At 42.5% G+C, this 21,715-nt stretch overlaps 4 protein-coding genes across 8 annotated transcripts; 2 read left to right on the plus strand and 2 right to left on the minus strand.

Annotated features, from left to right (window-relative positions):
* The first annotated feature begins 683 nt into the window (after positions 1-683).
* Positions 684-3,979, plus strand: LOC119127662 (probable gluconokinase). Of its 3 annotated transcripts, none has more exons than XM_037259674.1 (7): positions 684-944; positions 1,052-1,090; positions 1,258-1,288; positions 1,385-1,471; positions 2,286-2,329; positions 2,941-3,455; positions 3,836-3,979. In XM_037259674.1, the coding sequence occupies exons 2-6, from the start codon at positions 1,053-1,055 to the stop codon at positions 3,332-3,334; spliced, it is 594 nt and encodes a 197-aa protein (XP_037115569.1). In that variant the 5' UTR covers positions 684-944; position 1,052; the 3' UTR covers positions 3,335-3,455; positions 3,836-3,979. The 3 variants fall into 3 exon arrangements, with proteins under 3 accessions (XP_037115569.1, XP_037115568.1, XP_037115570.1); XM_037259673.1 differs by having other exon boundaries at positions 685-944; positions 1,049-1,090; XM_037259675.1 differs by having other exon boundaries at positions 711-744; positions 1,049-1,090.
* A 463-nt stretch (positions 3,980-4,442) lies between these two features.
* On the plus strand, positions 4,443-8,155 carry gkap1 (G kinase anchoring protein 1). Of its 3 annotated transcripts, XM_037258856.1 has the most exons (13): positions 4,443-4,597; positions 4,817-5,068; positions 5,267-5,365; positions 5,439-5,606; positions 5,665-5,742; positions 6,033-6,180; positions 6,258-6,286; positions 6,480-6,617; positions 6,804-6,890; positions 6,956-7,019; positions 7,303-7,373; positions 7,607-7,684; positions 7,807-8,155. In XM_037258856.1, the coding sequence occupies exons 2-13, from the start codon at positions 4,832-4,834 to the stop codon at positions 7,846-7,848; spliced, it is 1,239 nt and encodes a 412-aa protein (XP_037114751.1). In that variant the 5' UTR covers positions 4,443-4,597; positions 4,817-4,831; the 3' UTR covers positions 7,849-8,155. The 3 variants fall into 3 exon arrangements, with proteins under 3 accessions (XP_037114751.1, XP_037114752.1, XP_037114753.1); XM_037258857.1 differs by lacking the exon at positions 5,267-5,365 and having other exon boundaries at positions 4,444-4,597; positions 6,477-6,617; XM_037258858.1 differs by lacking the exon at positions 5,267-5,365 and having other exon boundaries at positions 4,444-4,597; positions 6,036-6,180.
* Positions 8,156-9,169: 1,014 nt separating this feature from the next.
* LOC119127124 (kinesin-like protein KIF27) lies at positions 9,170-16,221 on the minus strand. Its single transcript, XM_037258855.1, has 15 exons — positions 15,262-16,221; positions 14,838-15,035; positions 13,593-14,464; positions 13,180-13,311; positions 12,956-13,114; positions 12,675-12,841; positions 12,407-12,495; positions 12,174-12,311; positions 11,757-11,968; positions 11,595-11,642; positions 11,357-11,527; positions 11,056-11,232; positions 10,734-10,928; positions 10,375-10,573; positions 9,170-10,248 (listed from the first exon to the last, which is right to left on the minus strand). The coding sequence occupies exons 1-15, from the start codon at positions 15,557-15,559 to the stop codon at positions 9,752-9,754; spliced, it is 3,552 nt and encodes a 1,183-aa protein (XP_037114750.1). The 5' UTR covers positions 15,560-16,221; the 3' UTR covers positions 9,170-9,751.
* A 134-nt stretch (positions 16,222-16,355) lies between these two features.
* On the minus strand, positions 16,356-21,535 carry c9h9orf64 (chromosome 9 C9orf64 homolog). The gene is made up of 7 exons (XM_037258859.1): positions 21,322-21,535; positions 20,756-20,949; positions 19,458-19,605; positions 18,904-19,016; positions 17,869-18,012; positions 16,686-16,881; positions 16,356-16,616 (listed from the first exon to the last, which is right to left on the minus strand). Exons 2-7 carry the CDS (start codon positions 20,942-20,944, stop codon positions 16,387-16,389), a joined length of 1,020 nt encoding a protein of 339 aa, XP_037114754.1. The 5' UTR covers positions 20,945-20,949; positions 21,322-21,535; the 3' UTR covers positions 16,356-16,386.
* Positions 21,536-21,715: the final 180 nt, after the last annotated feature.

The following is a 21,715-nucleotide window of genomic DNA, read 5'->3' on the forward strand; positions in this document are numbered from 1 at the left end:
TCTCTCTCTCTCTCTCTCTCTCTCTCTCTCTCTCTCTCTCTCTCTCTCTCTCTCTCTCTCTCTCTCTCTCTCTCTCTCTCTCTCTCTCTCTCTCTCTCTCTCTCTCTCTCTCTCTCTCTCTCTTCTTTTCTCTCACTCTCTCTCCCGGACTCGCTCCCTGGAGAGCCAACTTAAAGGGCCACTGCACACAATATGATGTCATTAATAATGTTTGATGTCACATTGAGTGATCAGAAAAAAATGGCTACCTCAGTAGAATGGGAAAAGAATGAATAATATAGTATTCGTGAACGATACAAATGTTTGGTAGGAGGACTGTTATGAGAGTAACTTTATCATTTTGAGAGAGAGAAATAGTCTATTTTAATAGAAACAATGCCTTATTAAATTACCGAGGAGATTAGTAAAGCTATTAGAGTTATGACATATTCTTATGAAAATCCTATATGAAGGCACAATTGTGATTAGTGAGATAATATTTAAGTATTTTACCAATGTTTTTAATGTTATCAATTTATTTTTTATGTTTTTTTTACCTGAAGAGTCATATTATAAGAATATTAGATATATTTCACAATTATTTATTTTAATTAAATTATTATTGGTGGAGAGAGATGGCGTCCTGATACATTTATTTGCGTCTATTTGCAACAGGCTGGAGTCAGACACTGTCCCTTTTATTGTAAAACGTGATGACATCACGCACCAAGTGACTACGCTCGCAAATGGTGCAGGAGCCAGCTGGTCTGTGTGTGCTGCTTGCCAATACGAATTGTCATGTTTGTGTACCGTCAAATTAGTGTATTAGTCGTGCATTTGTCTGAAGGGACGAGGCAGCGTGCGTTCAGTTGCAACTCGGTGGATGTGTTTATCTCATTTTGTGCCCCGCGAGTACACGACTGACCGGTAGGCCTGCGGAGATCGATCCAACTATCGATACTACAGTAGGTATCGGAGAGCGAGAGAGAGAGCGAGAGAGAGAGAGAGAGAGAGAGGTGATGAAATGTAAATATGCACTGGAATGTAAAATGTGTTCTATTCACTCCAGCAGGATGATCTACATCATCATGGGAGTGTCAGGCTGTGGCAAGTATGTGTCAATAATGAAGGTTCAGGTTCACGAGTTCAAGTACAGATATGGTTTATAAAGTTGAGCTAAACTGACATCCTCCACTATAAGCGGACAGCAGTTTGAACCACCAAAATTTTGTGCAACTGTACATCAACATTAACTTTCATGTTGTGTTTCTAATGGAGAAGCTCTTTGGGGGCCTTCCTATCAGAAAAGGTGATTTAATCCATCGCTGCAGCGCTTAATCTGAGGTGATGTTTGACCACGTCATTGCCTTAACCTGTGCGTGTGTGCTTTGTGTTTACGTATCAGCTGGGGTGGCCTCTGCATGAAGGAGACAGCTTCCACCCTGAGGAGAATGTGGCCAAGATGGCTCGTGGAGAGCCACTCACAGATCAGGTCAGTAGGTGTCTTGTCTGCGCAATGCCAGGGTTTGGAAATTTAGATGAGTCAACATTTTTTGTTTCTGTTGTGTGTTTTTTTTTATCTTCATTTTAGGGTTAGGACAAAATATGAATGTTGTGATGCATTTTATTGTTACTAATGCTTGTACCTGCACTGTGCTGCTCTGGCTCTAGTTTTCAAACAACCAAATAAATGATCAACCAGTTTATGGCAAAATGTTGGATGAGTGTCAGGCTTTTTATGTGTTACTATCCCACTTGGCTGCAGACAACAAGATGAGTGAGCTTTGAGGTGGGACATGTAACAAAATGGGCTTCCTCTTATCTGTTTTCTATTGAATGCATGACAATCACGTGACTCCAGTTTAGCCTGATTAAAAGCATTGCAGCCTGAGGTCACACCATTCCGAGTTTGAGACACTGTGCTCGGAACAGTTTGCATTTTCTTTGGCTTTGAGTAAGGCTTCCTTATAAAGATGTGTAATATTTTTGCGTGTGTCTAATGAAGTTTTTTTTTCGTTAACATGTTGGCTAAGGTTTGAAGTATATATTAGGTTCTAAACAGATCGTTTCAAGTTTTTTATCGGTTCTATTGTAGATGCATAGATGATTTATAATATTAATAAGATTAAATTATTAATCATAAGGGCTTCAAGGATGCTTTTATTGTTTTTGTTTGTGTTTTAATGAGAAAACAGGTAAGAATTATTATGACTGTTTTGTCAAGAAAATAGGCTATATGGACTATTTCAATGTTTTTCATGCAAACATCGTAAATTAAGTCATGATGTTTTCATTTTTCTCCTCAGGATAGATTTCCTTGGCTTCTGAGACTGCATGACGTCATTGAAAGGTTTGACTAAACATATACGCACGCACGCACGCACACACGCAGATTAATTTTGCGCACCAAGTATGATTTATCAAACAAGTGTTCAAAGTTGCCCTCACCATTGCAGCCCAATTCTCTTGGAAGTGGGGGGGGGGGGGGGGGTTCCTTGCCCAAACGTGGCTTTTATGCAATTGCTGGCTTCCCCAAATTTATTGGAGCAATACATTTCTCTCAGTCGTGTTTGTTTGCCTCCTCCACTAACACTTCCCATTCCAACAAGTCAGACTTCATTTCGCGCTTGCGTGCTTTCCCAAGTTTTCTATCGGCGCTATCTTTTACACCTTTTGAAAACAGTGTGCAGCCTGTTCAAGTGAGTAATTACGCAAAGTTTGAAGAGTACTCCCATTTTGGAGAGTTTTAAATGTGCTATTACAAATTAAAAATGGTTGCTAGTTCAGGTATACTCCAAACAACAGTGTAAAACTTCTTCAAGAACAACCAGTGCTGCACAGTAAAACATTAAACAGTGGAACTTCAGAGAGCATCACAAAGATGAAATCTCTTGTGCTTTGACTTTTTGTAGAGCTTTAAATGTAGTCCTACAATTTGATTGTGTTTGCCATCCACCACAGAGAACGATGTTCCAGCTCTGATGCACTTGTGACCTGCTCTGCCCTCAAACGCCTCTACAGACTCATCCTCCTCCACGGTTCCAAAGCCCTTCCCTCCTCCACCTCCTCCCCTCCACTCCCCCATTCCCATGTCGGTGTCTTCTTTCTCTTCTTGCACGGAGACTACGAGGTCATTCAACGGAGGATGGTAGACCGCAGCGGACACTTCATGAAGGCAGACCTTCTACATTCACAGTTTGAAATCTTGGAGCACCCCGTGGAAGATCAAAAGGAGAACGTTGTATGTCTGGATGTAAGCAGGAGCATCCCTGACATGGCCGTGGAGGTGGAGAAACACCTCATCAGCCTCAAGTCTCCAAAGAAGAACCATCAAAATGGATCTCAGTTCCATTGATGTGACTGGTTTCTAATGTTGTGACTCGTGTTCAAATCTCATTCAACGGGGGGGGGGGAATATTTCCACTTGTATCTCTCCCACCAACACACTGGATACACACGCAAAACACTGACGTTCATTGATTGATTGATTGAATATTTATTGGTCCCCAGGGGTGGGGAAATTCAGGCCCCAGCAGTATCCACACCACAGAATGGGTATACAAAGACACACATGGCATGAGCGCAACTCAATAACTCTCATAAGGCTGCCACACAACGGCGCCACAAAGAAAGTCAGAAAGTGCTCAAGATAAAAGCCATCAAAGAAAAACAAAGCTAAAAGACAAAGGAAAAAAAGTAACAGCGGCCAACCAGCACCCCCAATACAAGAGAACACCCCAAAACACACAAAATAGCCTCCACGGGGTCCATCGACAGGTGTAAGGGCAGTCCAGTTCAACGGCGCCCAATGGACCGTGGTCGTGAATCGGTGAAAACATCACAAAGCAGGCAAACGTGCAGCATACACACTACCAGTGGATTACATGCGCACATGATGTGATATTTAAAATTATTATTTCTTTGGGGCTTCCGTTAAGTGTAATTGGGGATGTAAACTAAATGACTTTTCTATTTTTGGATTAAACAAAAAACGTATAAACAGGAGTGTGTCTGCTCTCTAGTGTTTGCGGTAGAGCATTACAAGGTGGAAAACGTTGCTCCAGACAGATGGTTACTGTTAATTAAATTATACACTGAACATACAATATGCAGCACCTTATATGGGAGAAATAATTGCCATCATATAAATAGTACAATTACACCAGGAAGTATTCATTGGACTTGTTGGAATATTATGTCACAGTGGTACTGTGTGTAAAAAAAAAAAAAAATTGCTTTCAAAACCAATGAGTAATAAAGTATAACTTTGATGTTTATAAGTCTGAAAGTACAGAGTTAACTATTCACCGTTCTTACTTTATAGTTTTTGTTAAACATACGTTTGTATAAAATATCAGTTTAACTTACAGACTGTTACTATTATTACTATATCGATCCCCCCCAGTGTATTCTGTATTGATTTGGAATTTCTGCTGGCACGCCAGAAAGCGAATGATCTTTTTCGACACTGCTGAGTTTCCGTACTGAAACCAGCTAGCAGCTAGCAAGGAAGCGCTAACCCTTTCTCTTCTAACAGGTGAAAGTAAGACTTGTTTAACTTTTCCAAACGTTGCAACTTTTCGACAGAAGTCGCTGATCAAATTGGAAAGAAAACAACGTAAGTGCCTTTTAGCTTCATAGACTGTCGTGTGTCATTGTGTACTTGTAGGAGGGCTTAGAATAAAAAGAAGCCCCGGCTTTAGCTTTTGGAAAAATGAGGATGCTATGCGCAGCTAACCGCAAATCAAACGCCAGCTTTTAACGACCAGTGTTTAGTCCTAAGACACATAAGAATAACAGTAATTGAAATGTTCTCCTCACCTTCTCCCTTGATCCGAATTAGGCTTCCTCAATGGCATCGTCAACAACCATCATGGTCCCCACCACCGCCTCTCGCTTCGCCCTGCTTCAGATCGACTCGGACTCCGACTCGGACAATTCTGGGGCAGTGAAGACAGCCAACAAAGCCGGCTCCAGGAAGCAGCGCCCGGAAAAGTCCGGAGGGGCCAAAGCATCTCAGGGCAACGACAAGAAGAAAGACAAGAAGAAAAATAAGAAGAAGGAACAACAGCAAAGTGAAGCCAACGAGGTGAGAAAGGGGGAACACCCCTCAGCAGGTGTTTTGAGAACATGTCTGTGAAGGATCAACAATCATTCAGATTTCATCACACACTATGAACCCTCAGTTTTGACTGACGACTGCTCACCCCTAACGTTTGGCTGCATTTGTCACCCTGACAACTAGGGGCACAACTACATGTTGAACCCCAAGTCCCATTACTTGTAGGTGGCTCTGGACTTTTATCCCGTCAAAATGTGGATTATTGTGAAGTTAGGATGGGAAGTTAAAACCATGACATTTCTACAGCGCTTTTATCTGGCAGAGGTGGAGCTGAGCATTTGAACGCAAGTAACTCCAATACAGGCTTGAACCAGCGTACGTAACATCTCCATTTCAGCTTCGCAATCTGGCCTTCAAGAAGATCCCGCAGAAGTCCCACGGCCCGCCGCCCTGCATGACGCTCTCGGGAATAGCCGGTGAGCTCATCAGCGCCACCCCGGCGCCGGACGGTGCTAATCCATCGTCACAGCAGGGCTGGCAGCAGTGGAAGCAGAGGGACGACCAGGTAAGAGAAGATCACGTCATGTGTATAGCATAGAGAGATGTCTTCTTTCTCACCGCAGATGACGTCCGAGATGTACGAGGCAGACTTGGAGAAGGCCTTGATTCTGAGCAAACTGGAGTTTGAACAAAACAAACAGGTACTTCCAACAACCATGTGCTCTGTTTATTGGGTTGTTGGTTTATTATTTGTTCATCGCTCATTTTAATTATTTATTTATTATTTTTTATTTATTGTTTGTGCCTTCTTGTTTTATTTTGTGTCGTCTACTTGTATGTCTCGTCACCGTGGGATAGAGGAAACGGAATTTCGGTTTCTTTGTGTGTCTTGACATATGAAGGATTGACAATAAAGCTTTGACTTTGACTTTGATGTCTCATTGGGAAGAATGAAAATGAACTTTAAACAAAAACCTTTGGACCTTTTTAGCAGGGAGGCAGCAATAACCACGTGCAGTCGCCAAAGTCTCGCAAAGATGGTGGTGGAGGCGGCAGCAAGGAGAAGAAGAAGAAGAACCCGCAGGCCAAAGACAAAAAGACAGTCTCTCTGCAGGACTTCCAGGCTGAAGGCACCACAGGTCAGACAAACTCCAAGATCGGACCTGCGAGAGACCTCTTGAAATATGAACAATTGATGGACTTTTGCTTTTTGTAGAACATGCGAACCGGAGACAGGAGAAAGAGGTGAGCATATGGTGGCCAACGTATGGCCACGTTGGACAAAAATCTCTTAGAATTAATATTAAAACAAAAGTGGTTTTACTGTGTTATTAAACTACATGGAATATTTTAACCTCTTATTTTACTTCTGCATGAATTTGCCCATCTGTCCAGTTTAAAATGGAATTATATTTATATAAAAACCTCACCTTACCAGGAAGCGTCCAATACTGCCCTGGGGCTGGGCCAGGAGGAGCGTTTCTTTAACAAGCTGGAGGACGACCTCAGTCGAATAGTCCAGCAGGAGAGAAGGCGCAAGCAGTACAATGGTGACACCTCGGCGGAACATGAGCCAGTGAGTGTGTGCACAGTGACAATCGGGCTTCAACCCGCTGAGAGTTAAAGTCAAAAGCTGTCCGAAAAATACATCCTCAAATTCATAAACATCGGTGCAACGTGTTTGCACTTCCTTACTTCCCACCACTGTGCCTTTCTAGACGACCTATGAGAGCCCACCTCTTCTTTTCATCTTTTGCTGTAGGACCCTCGTGCCGAGCAGCTGAAATATGAGCTGGAGAAGAAAGACCAGGAGATCCGTGAGCTGAAGAAGACCATCGCACAGTGGGAGGTGGGACCCCCCCCCCCGATGCCTCGTACTTTGTGGACGCTGACGGCTGGCGTCATGTGTTGCAGGTCAAATACAAAGAGGTGAAGGCCAGAAATGGGCAGCTTCTCAAGATGCTTCAGCAAGGAGAGAGTGAGTGTTGATGTGCACGTTTTGGGCCAATGTGGGGAACTAGTTGGAGACCAGATTTGAAAACAGAACCGCTCGACCACGAGGCAAATATGCTACCCATTGTGTTGCAAATAAGAAGCTTTAAAAGCTCAGGTTTCAGTGGCCCACTCACCACTTGTTGAATGGGCTCGTTCTTCTCATTTTGGCAGAAAATCTGGACAAAAAAACGCATCATTCTTCATTTTTAACAGATATTGTGAGCATTTTTTCCACCCCATCCCTTGATTATTTTGTGTGCGTGTAGTGAAAGACAAAGCCGAAATCTTGCTGCAAGTGGAGGAGCTGCTGCATATCAAAGAGGAGCTCTCATTGCAGGTTGGCTCGCAATTCTTTTTGACTAAACCGCAAAAGCTACCTCTTTATCCACTTCTTGTAACTTTTTTGTTAGATTGTGTGCTAGAGATTTTTTTTAATGTGAGTGTAAAGTTTGCGAAAGTTAAGCTCGTCAGGTGAGCCAATGTGGGGATTGAGCAATTCATTGTACAAAAGAGGACGCCAGGTCCTGTTCATCCATGGTTGTCACCTCATAGTTTTAATATTGTTTGCAGGTGACCTTACTACACACCGCACTTGAACAAGAACGATCTAAAGTCAAATGTCTGCAGTCTGAGCAGCCCAAACATCAGGTAACATTTTACGCTCCAGTTTCTCTTAAGAAGTCAACAGTCATTCAAATATTCGCAGAAATAAAATGGTCAAAAAGAAGGTTAAAGTAACTTAGAATCATTTGCGCTTTTGTGGTTGCCAGGGTAACAAGAGAGGGAAGAAAAGTTCTGAAGCGGATCTCTGATGGCATCTCTGGAAGTCCCAACAACAACAACAAAATGTGTTCTTGTTTTGTTAATTTTTTTGTTGTTGGACTGTCAGCATGTAGTAATGCATGCCTCTCTCTCAACGCGTACGCGTACACACACACACACACACACACACACACACGCACGCACTAAATGTTTGTCAGTGCTGCTCCCTATAGGCATACATGCATCGAGTGCCTGTTGTCTGTTCAAAATGCCAAAATATCTGACTGACTTGGTAGTTGAGAAATGTTTCTAAATCTTCCACCTTTAAGTCAATAAACTACTTTTTCAGTGAATACATTGCCGTTTCTATTATGTTGAATAATTTAAAACAGATTATGTAGTATTAGTTGAATGTTTGAATTTAAATGTTTACTGTTTTACAGTTCATTTATTCCCCACAACCAAATAATATTTTTTATAGTATTTTCGCTGGAGTGTGGCAAATAAAAAAAAGGAGGCTTCATTTGAGGTGCAGCATTTATTAAGATTTTTTAGGCTTGGCATCTATTTTCGACAGTGGCCTTTCTTTAACATGATCGTGTAAGATTATGTTTCAAAATGCTTTCATGTGGGACAAAAATGCTCTTTTATGTCCAAATAGGGTTTTAAAACATTCTGTTGGACAAGTATACAATAAATACATAAACCAATAGAGATCAATGGTATGTTTCTTTCCATTTAAATGTTTAAAAATTACACAGCAATCAAAATAATTGTACAAAGTCTATACTCCTAAGAGTAAACATCACAATAACTGCAAATACTCATACAACTAAACTAAACCATATAAGTGCAGTTTCCTGCAGCTTGAGTATACATGCACAAATGCGGCATTTTGAAAGAATGTTGGATTAGCGAGCACGTCTATTTCAAGTATAGTCTTATTTCAGTGAGTCTACCAAACACAATTGTAATTTGTTAGTTCAATGTCAGATTTTTGTAAGGAATTGTCCCATATATGTAATATTAGAACAAAATGAATAATAGTGGAGAGTTTTTTTTTTTTAACTTACATAAAATGTGTAATATTGAGAGGGGAAAAACAGAAATACATTTATATGTTACAAGTATATATTATTTTTCATTTTAAATGCAAATTGCATTTTCTCCTAAAATTTTATTTGATGTTTTGTGTAATATTGCAACCAATATAACGAGGTTTTACTCTTGAATATGACTAAAATGTTGGAAAAATTAACATTTTTCTTATTGTTAAAGAACTATAAAAATTATTCTGGTTGTATTACAACTAAAATTTAATAAAAAATTATTAATTATCCCTTGCAGTATTTTATATACATATGCAAGTTAAAAATCTCATAAGAGTTATGATTTTTGTCAATATTACAAAGGTAGACCTCACATGATTGGCATACCCAAGTTTTTGATTTTTGACACCTTCAACACTATTACTTGACATATTATTTATTATTAATGTTATTATTTATTTCTTACTCAACACTATTTATTGCTCTGCGCTTTATTTATTACTCTCCTCTTTTTTTGTTCCTCATGTGCAATGTGTATTCTCGTTTGCACTTTTTCTGTGTAAACTACTGTAACCAGAATTTCCCGAGGGAGCAATCCCAAGGGATGAATAAAGTTGAGTCTAAATCTAAAAATCACACAATTACATCAACAGCTATGTCGAATAAAATCTTTCCCTCTCAATATTAAAACTAAGATTCTGTTCAAGCAAACATTTTCTAATATTAAAGCTAACAGGATTTGTTCTGTCTTGCAGTGTTACAAACAAAACAACATAAAATGGAGTCTTGTGTTTTTCTATCGTGTGTGTGACCATAATATTAATTCATACAATTAAAAAAGTATTTGTGACATGACCTTAATGCAATGTTTAGTTGTTTAACTAAGAAAAGACATTTGTAAAAATTACGAGTCAAGGCCCACTGACCTCACATTGCTACAGTCGTGTGTTTCACTGCCGGTGGACACTTCCAGGGAGTCGTCCGACAGCATCTCGATACCGGTGTCCACCACGGAGTCCCGCGCCGGCCCTGTCAGCTCCCGCAGCTTCCTGCGATGCAGCGCCACGGTGGCTCGCGTCCCGTGGGGGTGAGGTGGCCGGCGTTCGCTATAACCGTGGCAACGGGCTATCGCGCCAATCTGGTGGTCGACAGGGGTTTTGGCGTTCTCGGCCGACGAAGATGACGAAGATGGGCTCTGGTGGCGTGAAAATCTTTTGCCGTCTTTGGACAAGTTGAGTTCCGGGAGAGTCTCCTCAGTGCGGGGACTGTGGTCAGCGCACTGGGACTCTTTGAGCTGCTTCCTCAGCTTGCGGCTGCAGTGCTTGTAGAAGAACAACTCCTTCTCCAAGTTTTGCACACGCCCCTTGATCACCTCCTGGGCTTCTCCTGACGAAGCTCCCTCTAAAAGTGGGAGGAAATCCATCATTGCCATCTAAATGCTCAGATTCACTTGTAATCATGGAGTAGCTGAATCCCACTCTTGTTCGAACTAGCTCAGTTAAAAAAAAAGGTTTCATGTGTGTTGACCTTTGAGTTTGCTCATGAGAAAACGCATGTTCCTGTGGTGTTCCTGCTGCTGCTGGGTGAGCCTGCGGTCAGCGTCCAAGGCCAAGTTCTGCACAGCGGCTTCCAGCTCCGTACGTGCTTCCTCCTGCTCCGCACAGTAAATCTCCAGCTCCTCACAGTATAATCGCAAACAAGCTTCCGCTTGGCGAAGGTCCATCACCTAGAAAACACAAAAATGACAAGGCTTACTTTTGATTGACACGGTCGACAGAGTGATCTCCATTGAACATTTTTAAGAGACACAACGGCACTGCGGCAAACTGACAGCAGTTTCTAGTATTTTGACAAGACAAATGAAGCATTGAACTGCACGCACTTACTTTGCCAAAGTATTTGACGAGCAGCTCAGAAGCTTGGGATTGCGAGAGCCCCCTTAGCTTCCCGGTGATGTCGGAGACGCATGCGCTGTGTCGCTGCGACGAGCTCCAGGCTTTCTCCTGTTTGTCTTGGATGCAACGCTGCTTGAAGTCCAGCTCTGCTTCCAGGACCTGCACGGCTTCTTCCAACTGCTCCTCCTTGACAACGACCAAAGAGAATTGTCTTTTGCTTTTTATTTAGCCAACGACCATGTTAGTCGTGTGATGCATAGAGCCCTCAAAGGAAAATGTTTGGACATGATCCCTCCATGACCTCCACTCTGACCTCCACAGTGAGCACCGCGCTGTCCTTGAGCTTTGAATCCAGGCTATCTCTCTTCTGTTTCAGCATCTCTTTCTCTTTCTCCAGCTCCGTCATGGCCGCCTGCTTGGAACCACTCGCCGTCTTCTCTTCCAGCGTTTCCAAGCGCATTGACACGCGCAGCAGGTCCTGACTCAAAACCTGTCGAATAACATTACACAATATTACCGGCACATTGCAATGCAGGACAACACATGTCAAAGAATACAGGATTAACATTGTATTGACTTGTATGATTGAAAATTATGTTTAATATCCAGCCTACCTGGCTGGAGCGCAGCCTCTCCGTCTCCAGTGCGTTCTTGCGCTGCTGGCACGCATCCCTACGCTGGCGCACCTCCTCACTCTTGCTCAACTCTTCATCCAGCTCCCGTTGAGCGGCTCTCCGCAGCAGCTCCAGCTCTTCGGCCTCATCCAGCCAACAAGGCTCGTCTGCCTGTAGTCGCCACAGGGGAGGGTTAACTCAAAAAAAGGCGTTGTGTGCAAAATGGCTTCAATGTTACCTTTTCCTTTGGCCACAGTTTGTTTATGCTTTCTCGAACACTGTCCAGCTGCAAACAAGGCATAAAACCTCTCATTAGCATTACTTCTGTGTGTTTGTTGATGATTGTTTTAATTGATTTGGCGGTGTTTGTGTTTCAGGCGCTTGTAGAATCCACACTAACCCTGTCAGGCTCTGAATCTGCTGAGTTTTCACTACTCTCCGGGCTGGGCCGCCTGAGGCTCCTCTGCAGCTGAGCCCTTTGCAGATCCATGTGCTGCAGGCTGTGACGCAGCGCCAAGCGGGCCTGCCGGCTCTGCTCCGACAGCCAAGCCAGCGCGTCGTCCTCTCGGTGGTCGCCCGCTTCGCGCCGGACTGCCGCCAGCGTTTCTTTCTCTATAGGGCAAAATAGAGATCAAATGTCAAGTCAGTTTACTGTGTTACATCAACCTGCCAAGGAACTAGCCAGCCATCAGAAACATGCAAGAGTTTATTAATATACAATGTCCCTTTTGAACTAAATTCTAAAATCATAAAACGGAATTATTAAGAGCATGTCTTACAGATAATTTAATCTAATAAAACTACATTATGTACACACCAGTTTTTTCCATTTCTTTGACAAGCTCCTCTTTTAAGGACATGTTTGTTGACAACATCTGAATCCTCCTCTGGATTAGACCGGCTCTCTGCCTCTGATCTTTCAGGCGACTGCGCCCAGTGGCTTGTCGCTTGGTCCCTGAAAGAATAAGTATATATATTTAAAAAAAAAAAATCAGATACGGTATAAGAAGATGATAGATTTAAAAAAAAAAGAAAAAAGTGATATACTACATGTGGCCTGCTGAGTTGTTTGTTTTGATGGTTGGTCTATTCCAAAGACTTTTTCTTTCAGGGCTGATTTCTTCTGCCTGCTGGTCCAGCTGAAAAAATGAAGGATTCAACATATTAACATTTAGGACATGACCAAAAAAAAAGACATTTGAAAATTGAAAGGGGAAATAATTAGGGCCTGACAACCTGATTGTGATCCTTTGGTCTGACAAATGCAAATGCAGCCTCAAACTAAAATGACTAACAAATGTTTGAAGCATTTCCTTACCCAAGTCCACTAACAAAATTGTCCTTCTGTTGACCTTGTATTTCTCCCGTTTGTTTCAGCAGTGGACAGAAATCCTTCACTTCCTCCTGACTTTGGAGAAGCTGGTTGCTTATCTTAAAAGTTGCCATCAGCCTCTCTAGCGACTCGGTAGGCAGACAGGGACGAAGCTACACAAACATGACATTTGTATTATTTCAATGTCCATTATTTCCCATTTGAAAATCAGTTTGGTCATAACATGCGCTAATGCTAACTCTGAGGTCCTACTATCACCCACCCACCTTACTGATCAACATGTGTCCACAGCTGGGTCGTATCAAGCTGGCACTGTGTGGTCTGTGGTGAGCCTTACAGGAGTCAGCTGACCCTTTGCCCCGCAAGGCCATCAGGTCGCAGCGGAGGCGGTCGATCAGAATCTGCTGGTCCACCATTCGCTCCGTCTTAAAAACATTCAGGAGATGTTAGCGATGGCCGAGGATGATGCATATATGGCGGGTGGTCTCACCTGCGCCTTCTCTTCGCAAAAGGTCTGCAGGAGGATGTTTTGCTTCTGTAAGAGTTCTTGCGCTTCTTTTTGTACTTGTTTCAGTTTGGCATCTTTTTGTGCCACGAGTTGGGCTTCTGTCTCTAGAGACTCCTGAAAGAAGATTGCATAATTTGATGGTGTTGGCTGAATATTGGTTGGTGGGATATGGTTATGATTTGATGTTATGAATAGTTGGTTAGAAGGAATATTTAATTCTGATGATTAGAGGTTTCACTGATCATGACAAATGCAATTTTGGACTGTTTTGGTCTGTTGATATTATGGTTGGTTGGGTGTTTGAATGGTGAAAAACTTTGTAGTCGTTTCATGAGCATTACAGCCACTTACAGCACTGGAGCGCAAAAAAACATTCACAGTCGCATCTCCCTCACCTGACACTTCTTGAGGTCCTGTCTAAGCTGTGAGATGGTGACCAGGTGGGGCGAGTCTCTCTCATCTGACCAGCTGACGTCATCGTCGCAACATGATTGGCTGACGGCCTTCGCCCTCTTCTGCCACTCGTGCACTTTGCCTATCAAAGCGTCGTTTTGAGATTCGGGTCCGCAGACCTCTGCGAGGAGAGCCGCAGCCTGCTGCACCAGTGAGGAGTAGGAAGACGCTTCCCTGGGGCTCACTTCCTGTTCTGCTGTGGAATCAGTTCCTGATGGAGGCTGGATGTCCTTGTTAGTCGGGTCATCAGAAGTCAACATGGTGGTCTCCTCAGAGTCTTGTTCGGGCATTGCCATCTCGACATGGTGACGAATGCGGTGAGACTTGGAGGCGAATTTGAGCACGCTCAAGCTCTCGGCAAAGCTGTGGTGAGACGGGCTTACGCACGCCATCATGAGGGTGCAGGCGTTGCCCCCCAACGAGTCCCGTAGGAGCCGGGTGATCTTGGCGTGGCGGTACGGAATGTAGCTGCTGCGTTGACGCCCGGGATGGGCCAAGGCCCGTATGACGTTGCCCAGCGCCAGCAGGCCCGTGTTAATGTGCACCGACTCCTCGAAGCGGACACCCGTGTTTCCAGTCTTGCCCACACGCTCCGATCCAGCCAAATCCACCACGCAGAACTTTGAGAGGCGCTCTGGTCTATCAGGCCCGGCGGGGAGTCTCTGGCGGAGCCACAGCGTGAGGACGGTGTGGGAGCGGCTTGAGTGCTCGTTCATACGGGTGGTGCCCGTTTGGCGCAACGCATTGCCCAACTCCAAGACGTTGAGGAGCTCTTCGGAGGAGGAGACCACCACTTCCTTGGCACCCACAACCACTGCACATACACATGCAAACATCACCGTAGAAAGTCCACATTTGTATATTTTTCCAAAAATATATAAAAAAATAGTAATCATCTCATTAAGAAATGAGAAAAGTAGAATATTAAAAAAATTCAAACCTGTTGTATTTTTACAAGAAAGAATATTTAGGGGGAAATAAAATCTAAGAAAACTCAGGAAAGTCATTTTGAGGATTTCAAGTATTACAATGACAAAATGTTACTACATTTTTGAGAAACAAATTGCACATTTTTGAGAACAAAGTTTTTATATTTTCAAGTTTTCAAAAAACAGTTTTTATTTTTTTTACAAAGTACCAGAATAATTTCAAGAAAAAAAAGCACAGGAAAAAATAATTCAACTCACCTGTGTTTCCCTTAAAGTCGTCTCTGATCTGAAGGTCTTTGTGAGAGGTATCGAGCTCCAGAAGGTCACGCAGCTCCTCCTTGTACAGCTCCAAATACGACACTCGCACGGTCACTTCCATGCCGTTGCTGTGCTGCCTTTTGTCGAGCAGCGAGAACACATCCTTGGCCAAGCATGAGATGATGCCTCCTTCTGAATCTATGAGATGGTTGCCATTGTTAGCACTGCACCAAGTCTTGATACAAAATCTCATTTTATTTAGTATTTAATATGCTTTCTTGATTTTTCAAAAGTGTCAAGCAAACATTAATTTCGAAATGATTGTTTTTAAATATGTTTAAAAATTAATACTTTCTTTTTTTATTAAATGTTTAAAACTTTACTTTTAACTCAATACAGAATGTAGGAAAGTTCTGTTTCTCACCCATCTTGCCACCACCGAGCGTGTAGGTCTTCCCGGAGCCGGTCTGCCCGTAGCAGAAGACGGTGGCGTTGATTCCGTCCAGCAGGCATCTGGTCAGCGGCCTCACGCACGACTCATACACTTCACCCTGGGTGGCGGTCGGCCCGAAGGCGTGATCGAAAGAGAAAAGCTGGTCGGAGCCGAGAATAACCTGCGGGGCGCCGGGAACCACACGCAGACATTCCCGGTGGGCGTGCAGGAGCTCCCTAGGTAGAAGGGGACGCAACCGAACCGCCACGCGGACGCGAACTTCGGTCATGACCTGTTTGGAACCCCTTCAAAACCAATCGAGTACGAATCTGTCTCAATTATGAAACATAACTGGAAGAAAACAACTCTCCTAAATAAGGATGTTTCCTAGTTGTGCGCCCTAATTAAAAGATGAAAGTGAGCCTGACAGGACCATAAAGGCAACCAAGTGCGACTGACAAAAGCAACAAGCGTCATGAACACGTTTTCAACTCAGTCTGATTCCTCCTCACTTGACACGCTTTCATCCTAAAGTCCATATCTACAGTAAATCGAATTGACTTATTTTACCCGGCTTTAATTTCCTCGGGAGAGTTGATCGCTAAATCGTTATTGTTGACATTTGAGCGTCCGTTGAGGCTGCTCGGTCGGCATGGAAACCGCTGGTCGAGTCAAAGAATGTGCTTCAAGAGTCACCTCAATGGAGCGGCTTGAAGACATTAGAAATTAAACAGCGCCCTCAAGCGGAACTTTCACACCTTGCATCCCACCCTTCAACAAATAGACTGACGTTTTATCTGAGGCACTTCGCTCTTTGCCCAAGCCTTGCGAATAAGTACTTCTATGTTGTTTTTGTATCTCTGGTGGGGGAATGAAAACCAAGCTAAACAAGTTTTCAATTTAGTTCCACAGGTTATAGGCTACATTAATAGTGGAAAAAGCTATGAACGCATCCGTCTTGACGTCATTCTTTTATCTCACAAAAACCTGGAATTTGAACAGGGGTGTACAGACTTTTTGTATCCATTGTATGGCAAACAGGAAAAAGGAATGACTATAAAATAATGTACATACAGGCAGTTGGCTTGGTCCTGGACAGTAGCGGCGTTTATCTTGTCAATAGTAAACACATCGCGTGTGGTGTATGGGAATGTGGGCCATCTCTCGGTGGTGCTGCTTGGCGTATGGCCACAGGTAGAAATCGATGAGCACCGAGTTGATGCCACTGCTCTCAGCGCCTTGTTCCCGCGCCAGCTCGTCCAAGCGCGCCTTAATGCGCTCCACCGCCCAAATGGAGCACGCCCGGATCTCCACCTCCCGGGGGTCACCTGAGTGCAACAGCTGGCCTGAAGGCAGAAATGTGGATATTGCATGTCAGTAGATAGCGCAGGTGAAGCTAATGTTGTGCCACATACCACTCTTGAGCGTGCGCATCAGGGCGTCCGAGTATCGCAGCGCGCCCAGGTAGACGAGGGCCTGTGGGACCCGGTAGTCAGCGAACATGGTGAGCCAGTCTATGTTGACGATGTCGGTCTCGCCTCTGGCTGCCGCAATGGCCCAGAAATCTGCCACCAGGATCTGAGCCCTCTTGTACAATGAGATTTTCCTCCCCTTAAACGAAGCAAAGGACATTCTCATGACCACATGCATTTTCTCATAAGCAGTAATACAAAGTTTGAAATTGACTAAAAAAAAAAAAAAATTGTTTTAATGGCATGTGAAAGAATCAGAGCCTTAAGTACTGTTGAGTTGTATTTATCTTTGTATTAAAATAAAAATGCATTTGCTTTTTAAGAACTGTGTTTGGTGCAATATTTATATAACTTTTTGTGTAATAGTCGATGTATGCATTGCTAACATTTAAAGTGTGCATGAGCTTATAAAATTATCAAATACAGTACACTTCAGAAACGGCTGTAATATAACAACATGAGTCCAAAGTGAAGCTTTGAACCTTAATTGTCACACTTTTCCTCTTTGCCATCACTATTCCGCTTCTGTGATGGGATCACACAAAGGCCACAAAGCAAAACAAGTGGATTTCATCCTTAAAGTCTTATCGACTTGATGACCTCACACACGATAATGTTTTGAAGTCCTCGTTTTGTTTGACTTTAGGCGCAAAGAAATTTTATAGAAAATTCTGCTCAAACTGCAGTCGTGTTTTCACTTTGTCACTTTATGTAGAATTTTAAAAATAAAAGATTCATTGAATCCACTTTGGAATCGGACTATAATGTAACAAAATGTGGAAAAAGCAAAGCGTAACAATCTACGCTCTCAACCGTCCTTCTAGGCCTTCAGCTGTGACACAACAAAATGTGGCCAGTAGATGGAGCGCTCACATTACAGCTTCATCACAGAGCACATATTGTACAAGACAGATTCGCAGCATTCATTTGTATTTAATATTAAAAAAACTCAATTTAAACTTCTAATCTATAAATGTTTTTCAAATGTACTGGGAGAACAATGGAGTAACTGGATGACATCCACGTGAGCACAGGGAGAACATGCAAACACAGAATCTCAGAAGTGTGATGCAGACGTGTTAATCACTCATCCATGTGAGCCTACCACCGTGCAAAACATTCACACCTGGTAAACAGCTTCGTCTCTGTAGGAGGGAATCTTCTCCACTACGAGCTCCACCATCTTGCGGGCGTCATTTTTGGCCCGGCTGATGAAATTCTGGAAGCTTCCGCCATGTTGCAACAGCACGCGGCCGCCTTCAGTCAGCACCTTGGAAGACAGACTTGGCATGTAAATGAGCCCGGGTGCACTTGTGATACCAACCTGTTAATCCGATTGCGACATCAACTTCATTTCAACGTATCTTACCTTTGTAAGAGTGAAAGAGATAATTTTGCCAAGAAAAATAGAAGACTATGGGCTGTCACAGTGGTATTGTTGGTGTAACTGAGCTTCAATAAAGGGCAATGCTAGGCTTACACAATTCTACCCCTATAATTAGAAACCACATTTAGGTAGCAGAGTAGCATTAGCACTAAGGGAAATATTAGCCTTTTGTTAACAACAAGAAACGAAAGGCGACATGAACGCCAGAAAAACCAACAATGTCGCTAATTGCTCAAAGCACTTACAAATCCGATTGCTCTGATGTCATCTGTCACGCTACTGGAATGCTATGATACGCTATGATGTAATAAACTGTGCACGAGTCATTATCCTATGATGGCGTCATAAGTCGGTGATATCGCCAGAGTCACCATATGTCATCACTTATTGTGAAAATTAGGACTGCGTGTTTGTCTTAATTCTAATTTATTTTACATTTGCATTCCATTTAGGAATGATAAAATGTAACTGGGCTGATTAGTTAAAGGTTTTAGTTACTTTGGCCGGTACAGTTAACCAAATAAAAAAAATAAAATGATGGTCAGTTTTACCCATGAACCACTTCTTTAGATTTCCTATGAGAATCTTTCACATGATATCAAATTAACCGATATCTAATTGAATAAAAGAAGTGTTTAACTTTAAGAGGTTCCACTCATGTTGACCCCAGAGGTCTGAGCCAATGCTAAAGGTAACATTTTACACTGGTTAACTTCTCTTGACATTTTTGTAACAGTCAGGAAAGTCAAATTGTTAACATGCTCATTTTGAAACCTGATGGCGCTCCTGAAGCATGGGCATTGGCGTTTCGTTGTCAGACCGAAGGATGTGCGCCAGCTCCTCCACGGATATCTGGGAGAAAAATCTGGGGTCGGTAATGGGCACCCCTAAAGAGGAAGAGAATCAAGGTAAAGGGAGACTTGGCTACAAAGTTCCAGCAACAGTAATAGCTGTCATTTCCGTCAAGTAGCTCAGACATCATTTCATGCGATTCACGGGGCGCAGCGTTCCGTATGTTATTTATAAATATCCGGAGTCTAATTGCAAATGATGCACACGACATTACGAGCAATTCCCCAAGCGGTCCAAGTTCAAATAAAGGGCACGTTCGCAATAACTGGAAGAGGCAGATGCACACAGGATGTGGACGAAAAGAGAAGAAATGTTTACATATTGTGAGGTAGGCCTTGGTGATGAATTCATTTTATTGATTCATTCAAATATGGCAGGACTGTTTTTTAGCAGCTTTAGAAGAGGGGAATACATTCAAATTGTAAATTACGTTTTTATTGGTGGTCACACAAAAAAAAAAAAGAACGGAATCTCACCTTCCTCCATGGCTCTGGTGATGGCGGCACATAAGGTCATGTAGCCCGTGTATGTTGTCCCTCGGAAGGTCACCTCACACTGCCGTGTTTCCTCATCGGGCCAGAAGGAGAAGTTCATGGTGTCAACCACGAACACCCAGTTGAAAGCCTGCAGGGTTGCAACAACACTAAGACAAATTGGGCTGCATGGGGAGGCGAGTTTTGATCAGCAGTGTGCACGCTGACAAGACTGATGAAACAACAGCAGATGAACCTGCTTTATTGCAAGACCATAAACATTAGAGGTGCAACGAGCCATTAATTGACAATTAATCGAACAATAAAGCTTGCCAAGGTAAATGTTCCGTGATTTGTTATCCTCAACGAAAGCAAACTGATTATTTTTACTTAGAAAAATTAAGATCAACATTTTTGTCTATATTCTAATTATTGTTAATCTAACAATTATTACTGAATCATATCTAATGTATGTTGTCTGTACTATCAATTTCATTTAATGTCCCATTTTTTTAATAAAGGGATAACAATTAAAACACGTTTTTATCTGATTCATCAATTGACAAAAAACAAAATAAAAATCGACAGATTGGGCAATTATTAAAATTATCATTGAACACAACATGTATTATTGGCTGGGAGGATGTTTCTACGTTCTACTGTGACTCAGAAAGAGCAAATACATGACTATAATTGTGCAGAAAGCATCTGTAATTAGCAATGTGCAGTCTGTCGAGACCAAGGCAACAAATGGCAATTATTGCTCCCCACCCCACACAAAAACTCAAGATTTCCTGGTGCAACATCAAATTTTGGTCTTGAAACACAATAGGAATTAACATAATTCATTACAAAGGAAAATGCACAATAGTGAAAGTGCGCTATTTTAGATTCTAGAGCAAAGGGGAGTTTTTGACACAAACAGCAAAATATAAAATTACAATTAAAAACAATGACAAGTGGCCTATTTTTTTTTTTCTTGTCTGCCTGCTTGTTAACCAACCAGCCAGCTAATGTTTAATGGAAAACGACCTTTGGAATAAACAAGACTTTACCACTCTCCGGCGCAAGACAGTGATTTTTTTTTATCATCAGTCAATTTGCACGCGGTATTCTGGGCCAAGAGGGTTGTGACACAAATAGAAACAAGTAAATATTAATTTACCTGACCAAAAAAGGGGGAAAACAAACAGCATGCTCTCAGGGAAACGTAGTAAACTACCTGTGCATTTTGAATTTTAGAGTTTAAAGGCCCATTTGTTTTTTTGCAATGGATGTAATAATGTATGAGGTTGACTCCCCTGGTCAGAGGTGGGCGATGGGGCCAAGGGGTTAGCCGTCTTCCAGCCACTGGCGCTCAGCTCATCACTACCCCGTAGAGAGTAGAGCATCTCTGCCACCTTCCGCACACCTTCTTCCTCCACAGACACGTACTGACTTTGCTTTGCTACAAACTGGCCAGACTCTCGGGGGAACAGGGGAGGCTCCATTGAAGCTGAGAAAACAGATCATGCAAACATGTTTTTGATCTGTTGTGACAGAAACGGTAAAATAAGACGCCACATGTCATTCACCATAAAAGCAACCGGGTGGTGTTTGCTAACATGTGAATTAAATTGTCTATATCTTTCAAAGGATCGGTCACAATAATGATTTAGCACTAATAAATTTACTTGTTTGTATGTTTCTTAATTATCGCATAATTTTGTACAATTTTGCCTATCTAAAGGATTGTTAAATCACGTGACAACGTTTCAATAGGAAATTTGTATTTGAGTTTTTTGGAGGTTTGAACACTACAATGCTAACATACTTAGTCACGTTAATGTTACGGCATCGTATCTGATTGTCATTAAATAAAACTTACCGACAAAATCTGGTTTGAAAACTGGTTACTTGTCACCCACTCGTACATTCGCTTCCTGGTTCAAAGGATTCCAGCCAATCCAGCCTCGTTAACGACTCTCAGCCAATCAGAAGACGAAAACGGAACCGGAAATAGCTTCGTTTCTCTTACCAATTAAAAGCAAGGCATGCATACAGGCACATACAAGTAAAGGTAAAGACTATGGATTATCTTCAAACATTTTAGCATCTTGATGTTCCCCAGATTTCAACTGAACATAGTTTTATTTAGAAAGCTCAAGGCCCATGGGGTTTTGGCCAATTTGCTTGGAGGTGGCTGCAAAAGAAAAATTGTTGACAAATTGAAGATTTGATAAAGATGTTCAACCTCCGAATAGAAGTGAGCTCCAAGGTCA

This window comes from Syngnathus acus, chromosome 9, assembly GCF_901709675.1.
Source record: "Syngnathus acus chromosome 9, fSynAcu1.2, whole genome shotgun sequence".
Lineage (NCBI taxonomy): Eukaryota > Metazoa > Chordata > Actinopteri > Syngnathiformes > Syngnathidae > Syngnathus > Syngnathus acus.